This window comes from Chinchilla lanigera, unplaced genomic scaffold (genome assembly GCF_000276665.1).
Source record: "Chinchilla lanigera isolate Chin_1 unplaced genomic scaffold, ChiLan1.0 scaffold00002, whole genome shotgun sequence".
NCBI classification, from domain to species: domain Eukaryota; kingdom Metazoa; phylum Chordata; class Mammalia; order Rodentia; family Chinchillidae; genus Chinchilla; species Chinchilla lanigera.
Genome location: NW_004955403.1, coordinates 50,185,058 through 50,208,448, shown reverse-complemented (window position 1 = coordinate 50,208,448; position 23,391 = coordinate 50,185,058). Strand labels below are relative to the sequence as shown.

At 49.8% G+C, this 23,391-nt stretch overlaps 1 protein-coding gene across 4 annotated transcripts in view; it reads right to left on the bottom strand.

The window, feature by feature from the left end:
• Scara3 (scavenger receptor class A, member 3) overlaps positions 1-22,592 on the bottom strand; it is a 37,484-nt gene extending 14,892 nt beyond the window's left edge. For 2 of the 4 annotated variants that reach the window (XM_013514272.1, XM_013514256.1), the window contains exons 1-5: positions 22,334-22,592; positions 4,923-5,021; positions 3,588-3,707; positions 3,209-3,244; positions 727-825 (exon numbers count right to left, since the gene is read on the bottom strand). In XM_013514272.1, the coding sequence (XP_013369726.1) occupies positions 727-825; positions 3,209-3,244; positions 3,588-3,707; positions 4,923-5,021; positions 22,334-22,340 (361 nt within the window). In that variant the 5' untranslated portion in view covers positions 22,341-22,592. Of the gene's footprint in view, positions 1-726; positions 826-3,208; positions 3,245-3,587; positions 3,708-4,922; positions 5,022-21,458; positions 21,719-22,333 lie in introns of all 4 variants that reach the window. The other 2 variants (XM_013514277.1, XM_013514262.1) reach the window with 2 other exon arrangements.
• Between the last annotated feature and the right edge of the window lie 799 nt (positions 22,593-23,391).

Below are 23,391 nucleotides of genomic sequence, written 5' to 3'. Positions count from 1 at the left end.
CCTGAGTCCTGCTGTGAAATCCTTTCCTACAAAATCTTTGCTAAACATCCTTACTATATGGTCTGAAGGGCAGGACATAAGACTTATCCTCCACCCCACTACCACATTCTCAAGAATACATCTTAATAGCTCTTCTGAGGTAACCAAGAACCTCCTATTTATATTTTAGAGTTTCTCCAAATATGTTCACATCTGATCATATCCAACCTTCTCCCTTCCCCCTGTAGGGAAGGCGGTACAGGGATTTTTGCCTTGTGACTCAAAAGGAGCTTGCCAAATCATGCTCAGCTAGTCAGTGGCAGACCCGGACTTTCTATTTGCATCAGGCCAAATTACTTTTAATCCCTTCCATTATGGCTTCTCCTATTTCACTCCTTCCTAGGACGTTCTGGTTAAAGCGGGGGTAAGAAGCATCACAAACTGAGTAAAGGACTGAGGCATCATGAGGCTTTTGGAAGGTCTTAAAACTCATTTCATTCATGAGAGTATCTGGGGACTGGAGTATTCCTGGCTTTCTTCTCTACCTGTAGCCTCTGGCTAGAGTCTGCACAGAAACCCCTGCTTGGGACCTAAGTGTCCACCAGGTAGTGGCTCCCTTTAAACAGTTGGTGCTTACTGGGGAGGGAAGCAGGGACTGCAGCTGTCCTTGTCTCATGCCAGAAAGCTGGTGAAGCCTTCCCTGCTCTGGCATCGTACATGGGAGGGCATTGGGTGTTAGATGCTTACCAAGTCCTTGAAGATTTTCCTGCATCGACATAAGCTTCTTGTTATAAATGGACTGGGCCAAGGAGATGTCTTCTGAGAGAGAGTCTACCTTCCTAAAAACTGCAGGGAAAGATGAGAAACTGGGACAGAGTCTTGGTTCAGAGAAATAAATCTCAGTATGCAGGCTGTTGAGAAAGCATTTTTATCAGCTCTCTGCAACCAAATCCCTTCACCCTTCTCCTCACATGCTCACCCAAAGTGGAAAGGGCAGATGCTTCGTGTGACCAGAGTGTGGCACATGTCTTTAAAATATACTAATACGGCTCCCTCCTGAAGTTTTAGAAATTGGACTTGAACATAAGATAGAATAGGGAAAATACAGAGAAAATATACAAGATAAAATTTTAAAAATTCTTAGTCTTCCCATCCAGAGAGTGCTGCCATCAATATCTTTGGGACTTTCTTCTAGTCATGATAAAGTTCACATCCATTCTACGTCTACACAGATATACTTTTTTTGAAAACAAAAGAAAAACTGGGATGTTTGGAGTATCTCATCCATTTTCTCTTATTTGGCTTTAGTTTGTGTCAAGGACATTTTTCCATCAAGGCCCAAACCATTTTAAAGCTATTGTTTTCCATATTGGCACCATATCTATATAAATAGTACAGTAATGACATAACAATCCCATATGATTGTCGCCTCTTCCAAGTTCATAAATAAAATCTGACATGCGCACATGAATAATTCTTGACCCTAGAACAATTCCTTTTACATGATGTTTGTGTGTATATGATTGTTCTCTTAGGATAAATTGCTAGAATTACCAGGTCAAAGGATATTCGCATGTTTGAAGTCCTCAGTACAAGTTGCCAAATTGCCCTCCAGAGAAGCTTAAAGAGCAGTTTGTACCATGGCAGCCTGAAGCCCTAGGGAGGGCATGGTGTTGGACAGGGGACACCTCAGCAGCAAGACACCTGGCTTTCTTTTTTTTTTTTTTTTGGTTTTTCTCCGGTACCAGGAACCGAACTCGCGACGACCGGGCAAGCACTTTTGCCGCTGAGCTAAATCCCCAGCCCAAAGGAAGTTTTTTTGTTGTTTTTGTTTTTTTTTTTTTTGGTTTTTCTCCGGTACCAGGTACTGAACTCACGACCTTGCGCTTGCCAGGCAGGCGCTTTGCCGCTGAGCTAAATCCCCAGCCCGACACCTGGCTTTCTGAAGCAGGTGCTGAAGGGGACTGGCAGAGACAAGAGGGCAGAGATTGGAAGGAAGGTTGGCAGGACGTTTTTCACATACTCTCTGAAGTCAAATGCAGAGGGACAGAATTAGCACCGCCCAAAGAGCTAGGTAACACCATCTTTCGACCCAGATTGATATTAATCTGTTGGATGACTCTGGCCAAATCAACTAAACTTTCCGGAGTGAATCGAATCTATCAAATGAAAATGTGGAGCTCAATGAATTCTAAGGCTCTTGGCTCCAAAACTGGACGACTTCAAATTATTTGGAATCTCTGGGCTCCAGTTAGCACTGTGTGTCTCGGAGCTGGGAAGGGATTTGCTTAATGAGGAACAGCAACATGTTGAGAGAGATGACGAATAACCACTCCGTTACACAGGTGAGTGCTCCTCAGTTTGTCATGGTTATTATTTCACTTGAGTCTCCTCTCAGTGAGAACCAGTGCGTAGATGAAGAAACATCGTAGATGACTTCGATTCTTATCCTAACCCTTCATGGAGTTCACTTCCAAGCCCACCATTCCAAGGGCTTACTCCATAGAACTCACCCTGTTCATTGAGAGGTTCACTTTGTAATTGCATAGTATTTGCTTAGCCATTTTTCTTACTCTTTGGACCTTATTTTCTTCAAGTCAAGAATGCTGGTTACTGAATGCCTTGAGTCAGGGCCAGGACCTGATACCCCTCCTAGCAAGATACTGTCTGTCAGGGAGAACACCAAGGGGAGGACCACTCCCAGGGCTGTTACTGCCTCTCCCTCCTCCCAGCTCAAACATCCAAGAGATTGGAGCACACAGACCCACGAGAGCCAGGAATTTCTTTCTTTCTTTTTTTTGGTTCCAGGAACCGAACTCAGGACCTTGTGCTTGCCAAGCAGGTGCTGTGTCACTGAGCTACATCCCTGGCCCCTAGAGTCTGGAATTTCAAAGTTTCAAGTAAGGAGCAGAATGGGATTGCAGGGAGCCATCACCACGCTCACTTTAGTCAATTTACCTTAACTGTGAGCATGCAGCAGTTGGGAGTCACCCGAACCTGGCCATATGCTGTCCCTTAGTTGCTACCACACAGACAGAAGTTGTAGCATGGAGGAGAAGCATCAGACCTCAGTTCCTGGGCCTCACCTGCAGGGCTTGGATTCCAGAAGTCTCCCTGAGACCCTGAACTTTGCATTTTAATGAATACAGGGGGTGCTGGATGCAGATGAGGGTCCAACCTCACTTTAAGAAACACACAGACCACAGGAGGGGCTTAAAAGTTACCTGACCTGGTCCGCTTGGCCCCGGATGCACACCAGAATCATCTGCAGAGCCAGGGGTGTGTGTTAGTTCCTTCACCCAGTGGGGCTCAGACATCAATAGTTTCTAAAGTCCTCAAGGGATGCTCACTTGGAACTGAAACCGAGGACCACCAGTCTCCTCCTATTGTCTCACTTTACCTGCGGGGGTCAGGAGCCCTGGTTGGGGGTGGCCTCGCTCAAGGCCACATGGCTCATTCTTGCCCAGAAATTTGGAGCCAGTCTTCCCAGTGTGGATGAGCTGTTAAGATTTCTAGTGGGAAGATGCCAGTTCCAGGTTCTGGGTACAGGCAGTTTTGGGGCGGAGTCCTGGGCAGACACCCCTGGGCTGGGAGAGCCTTGGACTCACCCAGAGAGGCCAGCACGGCCACAGCCACCAGGAGCAGAGCCAGGAAGAGGTACAGAATCCGCACTGACGTGTGCAGAGACAGGTTCTTCTGGCAGCGGCTGCAGCGGGGTCCTGGCTGGCCTGTTGGGGGCAGGAGGAGGGCAGTTGTTTAGGCCAGAGGGCAAGGCTGGAGCTGAGAGGCCAGGGTCATCACCAGATTCATCCTGGGAGTTTTCATCCCTCATTCCCTACCCATCCCACTGCCTTTCTCAAGGTTTTAAAGCTTCCTAGAAGGGAGGTGACAACACCTAGCTGGGTGTGGTGGTGCACACCTGTGATCCCAGCATTTTGGGAGGCTGAGACAGGAGGACTGCAAGCCAACCCTGGGCAATTTAGCAACTTACATAGACCCTGTTTCAAAATAAAAAATAAAAAGATTTGGGGATGTAATTCAGTGGGAAGGCCCGGGTTTCAATCCTCAGCACTGCAAAAACAAAAACAGAAACAAAAACAAAAGAATCAAAAAAACCTCTCTGCTCTCATCACCATGGTCATTCCTACCATTTTTGTCCCATGGGGGTGAGGAAATCTCTCTTCTCTGCAGTGTTCATTGATGACCTGCAACATGGCAGCCTCACTGGGTGACCAGCTTGTTCTGGTTCACCCAGAACTTTCTAGACTTTAGCACCAAAACTCTCCTGTCCTGGGAACTTCTCAGTAGGGGCAAAGCATGTTGTTTGCAGAGATTCAGTGTTAAAGCTAAAAGTCCTGCACCTGGAGGAACCCCCTTCAGCTAAACTGGAAGTTGGTCATCAGTCCCCAAACTGGGCAGGTAACTACTTTCTTGGAATCCAGGCACATGGTTACAGTCCAGCAGTCAGGCCACCGGTATGGAGAGAGGAGAGAGCCGGTATTCCTGGAAACTCTGGCAGGTGACCAATGGCCAACGGGAAGGCAGTAGTGGCCCTGGCTGCGAAATTCCTTATGTGAACTCGACCTCAGCTGCACAGAAGGAGCACCAGAAACGACGAAAAACCCTGGTGCCTGGCTCACCCTCCAGGCCAAATAAGGAGCAGCTAAAAAAGACAGGGCCCAGGCAAAGACAGCCTGGTTGGGGGAGAGGGCAGAGGTCCCTCTGATTGCCCTGCAGACAGGTGGCACTTCTGTCACAGTTCGGCATGAGCCATACTGCACTGCCCAGGGCCATACATCTCTGTCCTTCCCTCTCCAGGAGCTGCCAGGAAATAAGAGCCTAGAGTCTGAAGCCACATGGTGAGGCAAGTCTCTACCCAGCCTGGAGATGGGCAGGGAGCTCTCAGCTCAGAAAGGAGGCAGGGGTGGCCTCGGGGTCCTCACCTTTCTGCGTGCCTGGGAAGGACGGCATGTCCTCGTCTTCACCAGCCAGCTCCTCTTCGGTAACGCACAGTGCATCCCCGTCACCGCCAGCCGACCTCACTGCGATGGAGCCAGTGCCGTCAGCCCCGGGCTGGACCCTGAGCCACATCCGACCCCTCCAGCTGACCCACCAGTGTGAGTCCCCACACCCCATGCCCACCGTGTCCCAGGTCTAAACCAGCCCGTCTGAGCTCCAGATGTTCAAGCTGAGTAAAGGGGGGACAGACATGAGACTTAGGGATGTCCCACTCCTCTGCTCTCATCTCCTCATCCCCAGCATGGAAAGACACAGGCCAGCTCTGCGAACTGCTCTCTCTGCATCTCTCTCAGGCCCCTGAAAGTCGGGTAAGGGAAATGACTGCTCTGGCTCAGGGTCCTCTCATGCCCGGACACAGTAACAGAAGCAGAACTCCACCAGGGCTGAGGAGGAATTGGGTCCAGCATGGTCCCCCCAAGGCTCTGCATCCAGCTGGGGGGAGGTGTGAAGAGGAGGAAGTAGTTGGGATATGAGGTGGGCACACAGCCCCGTCATACACACCTCACTCCAGACCCAACAGTGTCCAAGGGACCACGGGAGGAGGCCAGGGAGGTGCTTCTTCCCCGGGGTCATGCGGTCCCTAAGTGAGAAGATTAGTCTCCTTCCCAGACCCCTGGTACTTCCCCCTCCTGGTAAGGCCTGGCCTCTTAGAAACAATGGGAAGAAAAATACCTAAGACAGGGCAGAATAAGCCAAATCCCCAAACAGTTGCTTGAGAAATGAGCCCTGACCTCCTCTGACCTGGGCTCTTGTTCTGGGAAGTGGGGATGAAAGCTGATGATGAAACGTCCATCGCTTGGGAGATATCTATAGAGGGCATTTGTCAAACTATGCCTCTGAATCTAGGGGTAGTAAAAGATTAATATATTTAACTACATGGCAGTAAAATAAAAACATTTTTTGCGTGGAATAAAACCCACCATATGCACAGTGAAAAATCAAATGACAAAGTGGAAAAAGAAATACAACATATACCAGAGACAAAACTACTATACCAAATCTATAAAGAGCTTTCAAAAGTCAAAGAAATAAAGGACCAAAAATGCTGTAGAAAAGTTGGCCGAAGATCTGTACACTTTATGAAGCGATATATAAGAGGACCCTTAACAAGTGAAAAGATGTTCAACTTTTCTGGTACCATCAGTGCAATCTGAAGCCACATTATGATGACATTGTCACTCATCGGTATGGCAACAAGCAGATGCCTGATAAACATGTTAGAAACACAACACAGCTGTCGAGGTGCTTGTAAGCTGGGGTAGGGTCTGTAAACTAGCCATGGCTTTTGGAGGTGAACTGGAAGCATGCATTTACCCTTCGGACCCTACAACTGTTCTTCTATGAATTTATCCAGAATATACACCTCTAAAACCCTCTGTCCCCCAAAATATGACCCAGCTAAAAATAATCAGCCCTGAAAACTACGGATCAAAACACCAGCTACAATCAGCCAACCTTTGCCTTACTCGCCTTACAGAACAGACACAGAGCAAGAGAATAGCAATGGCAGCGACTACTAGTGGTTCATCCATGGACGAGTTTATAGCTAAATGTGATTTTGGAAGGGGAAGCCTGGTGGGAGACGCTGAGTCACTGGGAACATGGCATAGATGGGTCTATCTCCTTCCCACCTCCCTGATCTCTCTCCCTCAGCTTTCTGCTGCCATGCCATAAGCAAGCCTCCTCTGCGATGTCCATCTGCCATGCCATCCTGCCTTGGAGCCAGCCTACTATGGACTAAAATCTCTACAGACTGTGAGCCCAAATAAACCTTTCTTCTTTTAAGTTTTGGGTGTTGCATATTGTGCCCTAGCAACAGGAAAGTAACTAAGATAGAATGGGGAAGGTAGAAGATGGACCTGGAACATTTTGTTGTTCCAGAAACCAAGGAAGTGCTAAAATAAAAACAAAAGGAAGGAAAGAAGGAAGAGGAAAAATGAACTATCACAAGAAACACAAAAACTAGCTGAAGATGGCTCCACTGGCCAAATCTGAGACTTTTTCAGTGCTAAAATACCTAAGTATGTGTTCAGATTTAGCTCTAAAATCCTCCAAAGTCTCATGTGTTCAGAGATGGGACTTTCAGATTGGATCATGATCACTAACCTCATCGATGAATTAATCAATTGATAATCCATTTCATAGTTGCAAAGGCTATTATGAGATGAGACCTAACTGGAGGAAGTAGGTCAGTGGGGTGTACACCTGAAGGGTGTATCTTGTCCCTAGCCCTCTCTTCTCTCTCTGATTCCTGGTTGCTGCAACGTGAGCAGCTTTCTTCCACCATGATGTTTCTACTTCAGAGCCAGATAACCATGGACCAAACCCTCTGAAACTGTGAGCTGAAGTAAACCTTTTTTCTTTTAAATTGTGTTTGTCAGATATTTTGTCTCAGTAATGAAAAGGCGACTAACACAGTATAATAACACAATTATAACTCCTAAAGTAGGAATTCATCAACCCATACTCACAGAGACAGACAGATAGGGAGAAGGGACAGCTCTTTCTTATAGTAGCACTGGAGTTATAGTAGCACTGGAGTCAGCATGTTATAATCATGGGAAAGACTAGGACAGGCAAGAATCATTAGTAGGTATTGTATTTAAAGGTCATTAAGAATCATTTTGATGAAGACACTGATTCCTTGTTAGTTGCAAGGGAGGGAGGAAAACTCAGTGCTTATCCACTGGGGAGATCGGAAAGCACCTTGACTAGGTGAGCCAAAGTAACATCACCCAGGATGGACTTGTGGGCATCATGGGAAGAGGTCACCCTCACCTGTTTGATCAACCAACAATGCATAAGGACACTGAGGAAAATATGAGATCATTAACGTCCTATTTTTGAAAAGTCAGCTAGTCAAAACTGTCAGAGTCATAAAACACAAAAAAGGGGAATAGACACGATAGGCAAATGCAATACCACAAACTGGACCATGTGTTGGAAGGAGAAGGAAATCCTTAGGGTACTCAGTCAACCAACAGAATTGGAGTGTGAACAGTTGATTAGACAAAGTATCAAAATAAATTCATGAAATTTTTAACTATTCTCTGATTATATTCTATTCTTAGGAAATACATGGTTTAGAGATAAAGGATCATAATAGGCAATATTTATAGTTATGCTTATAAGCTTTAGAAAAAATTGTATACCTATGTATGTGCATATGCATATATGTGTGTGTATGATAACAGTGCACACACAGTGTGTATAATCTTGCAGTGAAAATCTTTATACATGAAATGTTATATACACATGACTTTCTTAAGACAATTCCTTAACAATGAATATAGTAAATTTGATCTTAGGAACATCTTAATCTTCTGTTTAGTTAACAAGTTACCAGCAAGAAAAGGCATATAAATTACACTACAACCCACACAGCACATAAATATACACAGATCTACTAGTCTACCCCAATGAGTATTAACATAAAAGTAAATACATTTTTAAGGTTAACTCAAGGGGTCTCCATATTTTATCCTGTACACTTAAAAATCATGGAAGGGCTGAGGGTGTTGTTCTGTGGTAGAGCATGTGCTTAGCATGCAGGAGGCCCTGGGTTCAATCTCCAGCACCAAAGCTAAACCAAACCACGCAACAGCAATGAAACAAGATTAGTGAGACTCCGGCCTCTGCCTGGAGTCTTTGGAGGTAGCAGCTTTCCCGGGAGGCTGTCTGGAAGATGGACCTTTTCTCCTATCCTCTTGGGGCTGGGGATTTAGTTCAGCGGCACAGCGCCTGCCCAGCAAGCTCAAGGTCGTGAGTTCGATCCCTGGTACAAAAAAAAAAAAAATCTCCTAGCCTCTAGCTCTACCCTGCCCCCATTTTCCCCAAGAGCAGAGTAGCTAGGATGAGAGTCCAAATCTTTCCCAATAGAGATGGCGAGGCATTGCACAATCTAGGGGAGGGCTGTGACAAACCAAAAGGGACTGGAGCCGTCCCAGTGTGAGACGTGTGAGAGCAGCCTGGGCGGGCCACCTTCCAGTGTCCTCCTGGTACCACTGGTGGCCTTGACTCGCCTCTCCCCATCAGCTCATGCACCCAAGACTCAATGTTCCTGATCCCAGTCTCCATATTTATTTCCCCATGTAGTTTCAACTCCTAATTTAATTATACTCTGTGCTTGTTTTATTTGGTCATTGGGAAGGCTCCTTATTTTCTTTCAACATAAGCAATGCATTTAGCAGTGTGTCTGCCATTTATCTGACGCCTAAATTTTACAGCCAAAGAATATTTCTAGGTTGATGATGCTAGAAACAGAAGCACTAAGTTTGCTTCTCTCTGTTTCCATTTTTTGTTTTGTTTTTTGTTTTTTGTTTTTCTCCGGTACCGGGAACCGAACTCACAACCTTGCACTTGCCAGGCAGGCGCTTTGCCGCTGAGCTAAATCCCCAGCCCCTCTGTTTCCATTTTTAAAAAATGTAACATTTTTAAAAAATGTAATGTAAAATTTTTTAAAAATGTAAAAACAGTACTGGGTCTTGCCCCACTGTTGCCTTCACAACAACTCTATAAACTTCACAGCTCGAAAGTATCCCCTTTGTGGACAAAAACACTGAGGTTCAAAGAAGTTAGAAAGGTTTTTGACAGCACACAGAATGAAAGTGGGGAAGCCAAGAAGAGAACTCAGAAACCTTTCCCAGCACACCTACTGCGACTGGAGGTAGGAGCAGACATTCTACAAAGTACTGAGAACTCCCGATTCTGCACGCACAAGGTGAGGCAGTAAAAAGGAGGAGGGAAAGGTCTGTGACCAAGTGTCCGGAGCCCCAAGGGCACTGACAATAACCAGTGATCACCTTGCGCTGCGTCCTAGGACTCTTTAGCACCCGCAGCCTCATTCCCATATGCTGCACTGTGACCGCTATGATCAACCCGGAAGCAAGATGCAGAGTCAGCAAGAACACTTTGGGGTAAGGGCCACCCTGAACAGACCCTGTGGGGAAGCAACAGAGAGAGATGCCAGATTAAAGATGTACTGTCACTGCTGTGAATGCCTTCCGCTCAGCCTCCAGGTCACGGCTCAGACTTCAGTCCTGCAGCAACATCTTTGGGCTCCCAGCCTCAGCAAGTTCACTGCTGCTCATATTCCCTGTGCTCTGTGACTCACTTCTTTATGAACTTCAGGAACCTTTCCTTATTTCTCTGGCTATATGTGTGTGGAGGTTTGAGGACAGGGATTGCCTCTGTCTTGTTCCCTGCTTTAACCAGAGTCCCCAGCATGGTGGCAGGCACAAAGGAGGGCTCAACAAACACAATTCTTTTTTTTGTTGTTGTTTTGTTTTTTTTCTGGTACCGGGAATCGAACTCATGACCTTGCGCTTGCCAGGCAGGCATTGTGCCGCTGAGCTAAATCCCCAGCCCCAACAAACACAATTCTGAGTGAGTGCATGAATGATTCTGTATTCTGCCTGCTGGTTGTGGGTCTATGCCTGCACCTGGAGCCCCTGGAGGACCTCTCAAGGGACCAAAGTCAGGGATCATGACTTGAGAAGCACTCTCACTTCTATTGTCCCATCTGCCCCTTCCAACTAGCCTGTGGCCCAGACAGAGTGGGAAATTAGCCTTCCAATTCAATGAGAGGAAAGTGAGCTGGTGTGTACATGGATGTGTGCACATGCACACGATGAGGTATTAATGCCAGTTTAAAGTTACAGAGCAGCTGGTGGTAAACCTCCCTGAATCTTGGTTTTCCTCTCCTGAGAGGCAGATTCTAGCCTTCTTCTGACAGCACTGGTGCGTGTGTGCGCTAAGTGTACGTGTGGGGGCATGTGGTTATGGGAGTAAGCACTTTGGTGAGGGCTGGTAAGGCTTGCAACTCACACTGCCAGCCCCTCATCAATCTGCCAACGGTTTACAAGCGCAGCTTCCTGGGGTGGCTACAGGGTTACGATCTCTTTCCCATACACCAGCGCCTCCTTCGGAAAGGTGGGCTGGAATTCCTTGGTGCCCTCCACATGGGTCTAATGGAAGCCTGCCACTGCCTCTTCCGGCCCTGGGAGCAGAGACCCTCTCCCCACCCCCCTCGCCTTGTTTCTCTCCAGGCTTGGTGGTGTTCCTCTGCCCTCCCTTATGACTGGCCTCCTCCCTGTTCCGGCTCCAGGGCCAATTTCATCACCTCCCTGTTTACAGCCTTTGCAGGGACTCTGGGATGATTTAATTCAAGCAAGGCTGACACCAGTCTTTTGCAAGCACCTCCTCCAGCCCCAGACCTCTCCCAGTGAGAGCTCCTTAAACCAGCTATCATTAGCAAGTGGGAATTAATAATGACTGCTTGCCAGTACTGTGAGAAGTGGCCCACGGGACAGGAAGTGACACCTGCCAGGTCTGGAGCTCAGCTCTCTCCAGAGGAGGGGCTCATGAGTATTTGGCCATTATCCCTGCACTGACATCTCAGCTCCATAACTCACAGCCCTTCCCTGTCCCCAAAGATGGTGTCTCCTCTTCCTAATCCCTGGACTTCCTGCTCTCCAGCATTTAACCCAGACCTTGGGGACTCCCAATTCACCTATGCCTGGAATGCTGCAGTTATTTGCTACTTGAGCTGCGTTCCTTTTAATGAGAACATAATTCAAAGCATTTGTGAGGCTGAGCCCCTTGCAAGCACAAACTCATTATACTCACATTACACCGAGATTGTTCCGGTCAGGGAACGGATGAACATGCAGACACAAAAAATGAGAAAAGCCTGGCGGAAGACAGAGCTGTGATTTACTAGGGGCCGAATGAATGGACAGGAATCTGGATGCTTCTCTTGCATTGTGCCAAGCAGGGTCACTCGGGGAAGGAGAACTTCCTCCCCTGCCCCATCTCCCATGCCTGTCCCTGTGTCTTTGGTGCTGCTGATCTTTGGTGGGCTGGAATTCCTTGGTGCCCTCCACATGGGTCCAATGGAAGCCTGCCCTCCACATGGGTCTAATGGAAGTGATTCCAGAGATAGAGAACTACAGGCTGAGAGAGTAGGAAGGGAGTCCCAGAGTCCACTTTTGTCATGGTATACAGGCTCAAGAACAGTTTAAGTGACCCAGCAGCTGGTTGGTGGTGCCTAGATGTCCAAGAATCTGGAGTGAGACCCAGATATGCATGTGGGGTGTCTGCAGAGTTGCACACCCAGCTCAGGAAGATCACAGGCTGGGACAAAACCTGTCCTTCCTGGCTTGGTGTTGCTTATGCATCCCATCCCCGCCCCCAGTCTGCTACCTCTCTGAGGTCGGGGAACCTTCTCCCAGCCCTCTCAGCACAGGGCTGATGCCACAGTGGGTGTTCAGTGACATGGCTCACTGACCCTTTAAGGCCTGCAGCCTTAGTTAACTGTTACACTCTGCCTTTGCAAGCATGAGCTCATTTTTATTAAAAGATGAAGACCAATTGCTTAAAATATGGTTTAAATCTGGTTTATTTTTAGAGTTCTCGGTGGCTAGGGGGCGTGGATGCCTGGGGTTTGCGAAGGTTTAAAGATGCAGAGACATAGTGAGCCCCCAGAGGCCTGAGGCCTCAACCAACTGCCAAGGAGCTAATGGTGGGGGGCGAGGCCAGGGCTGTAGGATTGAGGCTCTGCTTCCCCTCTCCTCTTCGTTGCTACCGCAAGGGCTGAGATGTTCCTCTCCTCAAGATAAAGAGTATATAGGGGTTATTTGGATAGACGGGCTTATTTTTCCCATCCTGGTTCCACTTAATCACTTAGAACACTGCCTGTAATTCTGCAGCTCTCTGAGATGAGGCTCTCTCTGGCTCTTGGATATAACTGCAGAAATGCTCACAACATTCACAACTTTGGATGTACCCCAAGCTGGGGGGCACCTGAGTGAGATGCATGTGTGTGGCTGGGTATCTGGATGGCAGAGGAGCACCCAGTGTAAACAGGTTCAGGTGTCCAGGATCACAAGGAGCTGGAGAGGCCCCTGTGGCAGTGGCCTTTAATAAACCCTACTTATTTAGTTTAGTTTTTTTTTTTTTTTTTTTTGCAGTAAAAGACATATTGTTGTGAATTATCCCTGAGAACACTCCCCCTCACTTTGAACACACGTATCCCATCATTCCTGCCACTTTCTGAAGCAGCCCCGCAAGTCCTCTTCCGTGTCTTTACAAGGTGATTAAAAATAAAGTAAATGCTGCTGTTGCGCGCCGTCCAGCGAAAAGGGAGGTCCACAGAGACATCGTGGTGTGTCCTCATCCACCTTATTCACGGGATCTGGCCCTGGGGGATTGCTGGCTCCTCTGTAAAGTCAAAGTGACTACGAAAGGTCAATGCTTCGAATCCCTTCCGGACATCAAGGCAGCCATGACAGTGAAACTAAAGATACTCACAAAAGAGGACTTCCAGAACCGCTTCAGAAAGTGGCAGGAATGATGGGATAAGTGTGCTTGAAGTGAGAGGGAGGATTCTGAGGGGGATTAATGACGTTTGTTTCACTGTAATAAATATTTTTTTAAATGTAAACTTTCACTGTAGTGTATTTTTCGAACTTTCATCAAGCCCCTCTGAGGGACACAGCTGGAACGGATGCTTCTCTGGGAATCATGAAGGCGCCAGCATCTAAGCCTCTGAGCCAGGCTCGAGGCCATAAAAGACCCCAGCTGGGACAAGGGAGGGGTTCAGTCCCTGTCAAAAGGGAGCTAGCCCCAAAGATGTCCTAGGGATGGCGCCGCCAGGCTCCAGTCTTCATGTGGCTATCACTGCCCAAACTGCAGGCGGTGTGCTTAGGGAAAAAACAACCCAAACCAGCTTTAGAGGCCGGTGCTGCAAGCCCAGACCCATAACACAGTAGGAGCCAACAGAGCCCTGAAAGGGCTTCTGTTCCTCTCATACCCAAGGTCATCATACCAAACTCGAACGTGGAAGGACGGCCACAGTAGAGGAATTCCTTGGGTTTTTTAAGCCTTTGCTCCCCAGAGCCATGTAGAAAGTTTACTGAAGGTGCACTTCTAGGGACATAGCTCTGGTGGTGACTGACTCTTTTGATTGATAGATCTTTTTTTCAGTACTGGGGATTAAACCCAGGACCTTTGTACTAAGTTACATCCTCAACCCTTTTTATTTTTTTGAGATAGAGAATCTCGAAGTAATCTCTAAGGAAGTTGCCCAGGCTGAGCTTAAACTTCTGATCTTCCTGCTTCAGTCTCTCAAAAGGCTGGGATTCTAGGGGTACGCCACCCTGCCCGACTCTTTGGGGTTGATCTTGGGTCACCTCTCCTGCTGGGGGTGGATGACAGACCAGACCTGCTAACCAGCTGCTCACTTAACTGTGGTCGCCAATGCCGGCTTGCTTTCAGCTGACCAAAAATGTAGAGTTGATTCCCTCTTTCAACTTTCTGGGGCTGCATTCTTCCACTGGAGTTGAGGGGAGAGAGAGAGATTCGAGGAAAAGAATAAAAGGTCTTTCTGTGGGCACTTCAAGGAACATATTTTGCTGATTATCTTCAGCAGAGTTCACAGAGTGAGTTTTCAAAACTGCCAATTGGGTCAGGAAAAATAAAGATTTCAGAGTCCTCTCAGGAGCCAATGCTATATTTAAAGTAGCAGCAGAGCTATAGTTTAAGGTTGCAGATCCTGTAATTAAGGTTGCAAAACTGTTTTCATTAGTCCCTGCCTGCCAATGCCCCTTCTGTGGGCTTCCTCTGCGGCTTCATCTGGGTCCCAGTGGAAATTCGCCGGCCCCTCTCCACGCCAAAGAAGCTGATGGCTCCACTCAGATTCTCCTGCTCAGTGAGCTGTGACTGTCACCCTCTGTGGTCCTGCTGTTTCTTTGCTCTCATGCTCATATCCATTTGGTTCCCATCCCTAAGCTCCTCGTTCCTTCCTAAAACCCACATCTGCTACCTGGGACAGGTGCTTCCTCTCCTGGTCCCTCCCCTTCCCTCTGAATTCTCTTGTTGCCCTCCCCTGTATGCATGGTAAACACGGAGGTTGGGAGTAAATCCCCCACTTATCCTAAATGACTTTCCTTTCCTTTGGTGCCCTGAGATCTCTTTTTTCTTTTTTTTTTTTTTCACTTGGATACTGTGGGCATTTGGAGCTGTACAATTTCTCATTAGATTCAATTTACCACTGTGCATAGACTTGAGATTGGACTCAGAGCCTTGTCTCTGATCTATATCCCCAGCAGCCCCCTTCCCTTTTTTGAAATTTTTGAGACAGGGTCTTTCTAAGTCACTAAATTGCCCAAGCTGGGTCTGAACTTGTTATCCTCCTGTCTTCACCTCTCAGAGTGCTGGGATAGCAGGTATGCACGACGACACCCAGCCTGGCCTTGCTCTTAAGTGCCAGGAGCAATCCCTGGCCACTGTGACAGCCCCAGGTGCCCACCCAATTTTTAAGTAGCCCCTCAAGAGGTGGAATCATTGCTGTTTGAGGTCTTAGGCTTTTCCCTCCACATAGCTAGGGACCTCATCACATCCACACCAATGGGGAAAGCCCCTTCCCTACGTCAGGAACCCTATAAATTTAGTGAGATGGGATTGGGGCAGCTGCCAGTTTGATGGACCTCTGTTGTCCCCTCTGGCCTCTCAAATCCTATGAGCTCTGTTTCTCACTACTTCAGGTTTATGCAAGTCGACCTTGGTTTCCCTTCCTTGTTGGACCTTCTCCGTCCCCGCGTATAAGGTAGAGGAAACGCCCTCCACTCCCCAGAGCTCTTTGAAAATCCAATGAGCTGGTGCACGGAAGGAACCCAGCACACTGTAAATGCTTGATCCAGAGCATAAGTGGCTTTCATTAAGGTTATTTTTCTTTCCCTTCACTGCTGTCATCTGCCCTAGCCCCATCATGCTCAACACCAACTTCCAAGATACCCATTTTTCAAGACACATCCTGTGGAACATAGTTCTAAAATAGTTTTTGGTCAAGTACGTTGCAAAAATGCTGCCTCCTCTATTACTGTCACTGACAGTCACAGTGGTATAGCAAACATTTTGAAAGTTCTGCAAAAAAGCCCACTTAAATCTGTATCTGTTTCTTAGACTTATTTGGACATAGAGCTTCCTGTCAACCTTGAACAACAATCCTCCCCCCCACCAATCTCATGGAACTGATACACATCCTTGAAGTGACCATATCATAGCGCTGGATTGATGATGTCTTGTCTCCTGCCATCAACTGGAGTGTCACATTTAAAATCAAAACTTGGGAGGCCCTTGACCCAGGATGGACAGGTCTCATCTCCACATTGGCTGGAGCTCAGTCTGTCCTTCACCGGAGCTCACGGCTGCCCCACCTGCACTGTCTCCAGCTCCTATCTTTGCACTTCTGCGCAGGCTCGGCCTCCACTCCCAGAGCCTGCAGCTTTCTCCTGACTTGGGAGCCAGTCAGTGTTCAGCCTGCTATTTCTGTTCTGTAGCATGGGAGTGTGTCAGAGAATGGTGCAGACCAGGCTCCAACCAAATCCTGTTCTTGGGATCCTCACTTCTAACTCCTGAGTTTTCTTCCTCTCAGCTCACCCATCCTCCAAAGGGGAGCTCACTTCCTCCTGCTCTGAAAAGATCAACACCATTAAGTCTCAGCTCATGTATCTTCCACTAACTCTCTGGAGATGTCTGCACCTCACATTCAGGGTCAGGGAGGGTATACAGGAAGAGACCCTTACTTCAAAGAGCATGCCCTATGACTCTTCAAACCCTTCTAGAAACTTCTCCCAAGAGGATAACTATACAGTGAGGCAAAGATGTATGTATGAGATAATTACTGCATGCTATGATAAATCTGTGGGAAAATGTGAATAGCTGCTATGTCCATCAATAGAGAATTGCTTAAATAAAAATTATGGTAGTCACACTACAGAATGTTATGCAACCACTTAAAAATAATGTAGATCTATATTTATTGTCTGGGAAAGATACCTAGGTCCTTTTGTTGATTTAAAAATTGAACCCAGAGCCTTGTACATGCTAAGGATACACTCTACCACTGAGCTATACCCCAGCCCCTTTTATTTAATTTTTCAAGTATGTATGGCAGAATGAGATGGATAGGATCATCTAGCCAATGTGAAAAAGGTTCATGTGTAAATGTACACACTATGATTTCTGGAACAACCTTCATCTACATTTTGCCATTTATTATTCCTGAGTAGTAGGTGTACATGTGAGTGCTATTATTTCTTTTCTGAATTTCTACATTTTCTGGAAATAATGATTATGTATCACAAAAAGATCAGATGCAGCTAGAAATGTAAAAGTCTATGTCTTCCACATTTTCCCCTTTGTTAAGTCCCAAGGCAGAGACCTCCCCGGCCCCCAAGGCAGATCTCCACTCCCTACCTCCCTCATCACCACACTACTCTCTTCCCCTTCTTTCCTGCCCTTTGCCTTCAAACCAGCACAAGCCATGCTGACCTTGCAAGTCCCTACTCCCTGACCCCACTTCTCTCTCCACTGACTTCCATTTTTCCGCAACTTCTCAGGCCAGAGGTGTCCAGACCTTTGGTTCAATCTCTGCCTTCACCCTTCCCTTTGCAGCCTGGCTTTTTACCGAGCAGCGAATCCAGGCTGTTTGGGGATCAGCCGTCAATATATAGGTCATTTCCTCCTTCTTGGTACTCTCCTCACTTTCCTTGACCCCGCCCTCCTAGTTCTCTGCCTACGTTGATGACCACTCCTCTTGGCTCCATCACGACCTCATTTTCTTCCTCCCACCCCTTAAACGTGGAGAGTTCCCAACACGGGCTGCAGTCCTCAGAGGACGTCCTGAAGCAGCAGCCGCCAATGGGCTGCCTCCCGATGTACTCTTCCAGGACTCTCCAAGGCCGACAGGACACAACCAGAAGTCCTTTAGGTGGCACTCGAGGCTACCCTTGTCCCTCTGTCTCCCCTCCAGGCAAATCTCTCTTCCTACCATCACCAAACACGTTTCCCCCAAGGACCTCAAGTCCAGCTCTCGTGAACACTACTTCCTGCCTTTCCTGATCCTGCTCTCTCCGATCTTCAGCTTCTTCCTGCAGCCTTTCTGAAACCCTCCCCGGCTGTCAGGGACTCTACCAAATGCACTGTCCATGCTACTCATTGTCCTTTCGTTCCGTCGGTCTTGATTATTCAGTTCTCTTCTTGGGCGTGCCTGTCTCTCTCTGCTGTGTAGGCAGAAAGCGGCCTTGTTTCCCTTCCAGCTGGCACGTCTGCTCCCCCAAAGCAGGTAACCCATACTACATGTTGGCCGGCTGAAAAGCACGGGGACATCCCTGCTGACTGTCCAGCTTGGGTGCCGCTGGAGGTGAAGGTGTCTCGTCTAACCCGTGAAGAAGGTGCCTGCAGGACTCCAGCTAGAGAGGTTCACATTACTGGAAATGTGGGTCAGGAGCTCAGAGCAGCAAGTTTTGTCCCATCAGCCTGCTCCCACATACCCGGTGGATGAGACTAGAAAGACTTCTCAGAGACAGAGTCTTGTTAGGACCCCAAAGTCCAGGAACTTTGGCGTGTCCAGAAAAGCCGCAAAGGAACCAGACCACCCCATACTCTCTCCTTGGGAACTCCAGCATGACACTTACCATTCTTAGTCTCTTTTGAATAATTTGGGGCACATATCTTAAGTATCCTGCCAAAGGACACTTTCATGGCTGTTAGACGTCTGTAGATACATAATCCCTGGCGTCTGGCAGTTGGTCAGTGCATGTTACACAGAAGTATAAAATACCTGTGTTAGGTTCCAAGTGAGGATGCTTTGGCGTGATTCACGCCTTTTTAAGCCCTGTGGGGTTCCAGATGTATACAATAAGTAAATATCAGTGATCACCTGCAAGGGCCAGGGAAAACAGAAACCTCACACTCACGAAGCTCACATCCTGAGACCCCTGGGGTGAGACAATCTGCTTGGACAAGGGGACAGAGGCCCAAAGAGTTCCATGCCTGTCCCAGGAATAAAGCTGAAGATGGGATAGGACCAGGCTGACCTCAGGACTCCAGGGACCCCATCACACCAGCCCCACACCCATACTCTCTTTCTCACGCACACACACACACGCTAACCAAGAATAGGCAAAGTACATACGAGTGGCAGTCTGTCATGTTGCCCTGGGTGCCAGTTCTCACACCCAGAACAGCTGCTGTCCATGGCAACTGCTAAGCTCTCCACCAACACTTATTGCAAAGCAGAACCCTTTTCCTGTCTCACAAATTAGCCCTGGGATGGGAGTCTTCCGCATTAAACTACCCCAGCTGGATGGCAGGGAAATGACTGAGGGTTTGGAGCTGATCTCCAACATCCAAACCCATTGGCCTCCCAAAGTGGACCGTCTGCAGCACCAGCTCCCTGGCCTGCAGCCCTGCTTCCCCGCAGAATCCAGGTCGGGGGTAGAGGACCAGCCTGTCCTCTTGTGAGTTGATGGAGACTTCTCTTGGATGCCGGAGCTGGGTTTTCATAGACCCCTTCTCTCCCCGCGTGCCCTCTGCCATGCGGTATGGGCACTGCTTTTTGTGTCTACTTGCTCCTCTCTACCCTGGCAGCACCGGGGCAAGACTCTTCCCTGTCCCTGAAGGCAGGCAGCCGAGCACACGTCCCCCAGGGCCAAGGCCCAGGCAGCCCTGCTTCCCACTGTCTTTCTGCCCCCAAGTGGTGCTGAGGCTCAGAGCTCCTGGGCCTCAGAGACCACCCAGGAGCAGAATGGGGCCCAGAGAGGGAATGTGACAGAATTATGACCACTGCCCATGACTCCAGATCAACCATCTTTGCAGCAACCCAGATTGCTTCTTGGGTCTGTGAGCGTTCTCCTGTCCAGACCCTGTCACTGGAGGTGTGGAAACAGTTCCACAGATGGCCATTAATGGCTCAGACAAGCCGGCAGGGAGCTCTGAGGTGGGTTTGTCACCAAGGGCTGGTAGCAGCTGCATGCCTCCTAGGGTTACATGGGAGAGGGGCCAGATGCCAGCCAGCTGCCTGAGAGGCCGGGTGGGCAGGGCTGGCTGGAAGTGGGCAGAGTGAGCCCTGGCAACCTGCCCTGGTGGGCTGTGCCACTCAATGGGTATTTTCTTGTCGAAGTACCTTCTCGCCCACCGCCCTTTTCCATCATAAAAACGACACATCACCCTGCTTGTTTTGAGCAGGGCACCACGACCCTTTGCCAACAGACGTAATTGGAAGATTGGTGGGGCCTGTGGAGGAGTGTGAGAAGCTGGCCTCCCTCCGGAAAAGGCCTCTCCAGAAGGGGCCCCGCCCTGCTCTGAGGGGCACTCATGTTGCTTTTCCCACTCCAGGCAGAAAAAATCCCACTTCTCCACAGATCCCAAAGTCAAATATTTGCTGTCCAGGTCTGCCAGTTCCATCTCAGGTGGAGGTGGCGGCTCTTCCTGGCTGCCTGGCAGGGAACTGTACTGGGCACCAAGCTGGCCTACCTCTGAAGCGCTGCACCCCGCAGGGCTTGGGGTGTCATGGGAGACCACTGAGGGTTTCCAAAGAGCTGCTCTCCAAGCCTCAGCGGCTGGGAGTTCCGCCGGCACCAGGAGCCTGCTGCTCTGAGCAAGGGAAGGAGATGGAAGGCAGAGGGCTGCTTTCTGGGAGTGTCAACCTCCTGCCAGCAGCCTGGAGGCCTGAGGACCTGAGGGCGCAGGTGCCTGCAGATGCCCATTCACTCCAGCTCTTTGTGCCTCTTTCTCATAGGCTCCGGCCCCTGTCTGTCTTCCCCCGCTGTATTTTCTCTTACGGCGTTTGTCTGGAATGTTGGTGGAGCCCAAACCACTCTGAGAATGTGCAGCATCTTACCAGCCTTGCCAAGGGCCAGGGCAGCCTGTGGCCTGCAGGCTCTGCTAAGTTATGGCCTAAGAACTTTCCAGAACCTTTTGCTAATAGCCTGCCCTAGGCCTGCAGACCAGGGAGGGGAGAGCTCAGAGATGTGGCAGCTAGGAGCGGGCCCTTTGTGGGTAAGGGCACAGCCAAGAGCACTCCCCGAGGTTGATTATAACTCGCGTGGCTCATCCCAGACACGGCGAAGCCATCAGGGAACACAGGCATAAGGGGCCAGCCCTGGGGGAAGGAAGCAGCAGAGAGGCAGCGGGTATCCTGGCCTGGAAGTCAGGAGTCCCGGGCTCTAGAGCCCCCAACCAGCTGTGAGGCTTACGCAAGTCACTTCTGCACAGCATCAGCTATATCATTTCTGGTGCCCAGTGCTGAATGAAAGTGAGAAGTCCCTTGTTTAAAAGTTATGAAGAGGGCTGGGGATGCAGCTCAGCGGCACAGCTCCTTGCCTGGCAAGCGCAAGGCCATGAGTTCAATTCCTGGTACCAAAATAAATAAATGAATAAATATTATGAAGATTTCAAGATGGCACCACCACAGCATGAAGCCAAGTAGGGGGCCCTGTGGACTGTGTGGTCACGCATGCACCAAGCCAGCCCTACCTCTTCGGGCATCAGTTTCCTCAACTCTACAAGGTGGAGGCTATGTTCAATCAGAACTTTCTCTGCCAAGCCCCTTTCTTCAAAGCTGCTCTGGCTGAGCTGACTTGGGAGGTCTGGACCCCATCTGGCCATCCCCATACCTTCGTCAGCAAGATCTGAGAGCACAGCGCAGAGCCCTGCAGATAGTGGCCAAAGTCATTTTCTGTTTTAAACAGTAGATCATGAGGTTCTTGTGGCTAGTACTGCAAAACATCTGCGGAGGCCGCTACTGGACTACTGAAAGGCTCCGGAGAGGTACCAGCCATCCCCAAAGGTTCCTGTCCCGCACACGACTCCTGAGTCTTCTTCCACCTTAGCCTGAAAATGAGCTTGAAGACCAAGCATGCTCTTCAGGAAGACCCTAGGACAGAAAGGCCACTCAGGACCTCGGAACCCTGGACGGTGGGACCACATTGGCTCTAATTTCCATCTCAAGAACTGGCTGCCAGGGTCACCATGGAGATGACCTCTGACTTTAGGACAGTTTAGTTCTGGCCCCAGCTGCTTTGCCCCTGGTCAGAGGGTAGGGAGGTCAGGCAGGGTTCAAAGGAAGAAGTGTAAGTGGTGGAGGAGCCTCCGGGGCCTGGGAAGGCAGAAAGCTAAGTGGGGCTGCGGGAGCCCCTGGGATGGGCCCTCCGGCAGGGGAGCCACAGGGTCAGAGATTGGGCTGGTGACACCTTTCCGTGCTGACTGCCCCAAGGGAGCAAACTTTTCTGGACTTTAAATTTGTTTTGGAGGGACAGAGCAATGGCAGTGAGGGACCAACTGCAAAAACCAGAGAGGCTCTGTGATGTTCCCCATTCCCTCTCCGCTCTACGTCCTTGTCCCTCTGATTTCAGGGCTCCTCGCTGTCCCCCCAAGTCCCTCGCGAACGCTCCCCGCGCAGTCCCGCCAGCGGGAAAAGCGCCCCGGAGAGCGGGCCCGGGTAGGGGTGCAGCGGGTCCTCCAGGTGGTGTCGCCCCGCAGCTCCGCTTACCTTTCATGGTCCTTTTGGCCAGAGTCTCGGGAGGGCCCCGCGGCGGGCGGCTGGAGCCTGGCGGATGCAGCCGGCGGGACCTCCCCGGGCACCGGGTCTCCGCCTTACGCGCCGCCCGCGGGCGTCATGCTGGGGACGAGGCTTGGAGAGACGAGGGGGGAGGGGAGGGTCCCTCGGGTCGCAGTGGGGACGCCCCGCCGGGCGCCTAGCGCCGCCGCCCGCCCGAGCCCGGCGAGGTCTGCGCCGCCCCGCGCCCCGCGCCCGCCTCTCCGCCCGCGCGCATCTCTCCCTCCCTCCCTCCCTCGCTCGCTCGCTGCTTCCCTCCTTCCCTTCTTCCTTCCTTCCCTCCCTCCTCGTCACTCCTTGGGCCCCGGCCCAGATCAACTTCCTTGGTATTTTCAAAACTGCCGCGCGGCCGGGCCTCTTTGTGAGGCTGCAGCGGGGGGGAGGCGGGGCGCACGGGGCGGGTCCCGGGGTCGCGGTCCATCTCCGGGACTTCGCTCCCCGCACCGCCTCGTGGCTGGGGGCTGGGGGCGGAGACCCCGGATTTTAGCTTTGCACTTTTTTCTCCGAGGTCCAGGGACAGGGACAAGGAAGGATTCCTGGGTTTTCATCCCCAGCCCTAGCTGTTGGTTTTGCTTCCCTTACTACATCCGAAACAGTCTAGGATTCTTGGTCACCCTTGGGTCACCCTGGTGCTTCCCTGTTGCAGCCCAGTGACTCCGGGGCAGCCACTTCCTGTCTCTGAACCTTGCCTTGCCAGAGGAAATAGGGCGTCCGGGCTCCCAGATTCTGCTACCGTGCTTGTGGTGCTTGTGGTGGGGCCTCAGGTGTAACAGTGACATCAGGGGGGAAGTGACCTCAAACAAAGAGTTGTCTTTTGTCATAAACACGCGCCCTGTGTTGCTGTTTGGTGACTGAGCACAGTGTGTTGAGGACCTGCCAGGCCCCAGGCTGTGCCCTAAACCCAGGAGAAGGTGGGGCCAAACCTGGTAGATCAGCCTGGTAAGCAGCAAGGGAAATCAAATCAGCAACTGTACAAACAGGGGCGGGGCGGG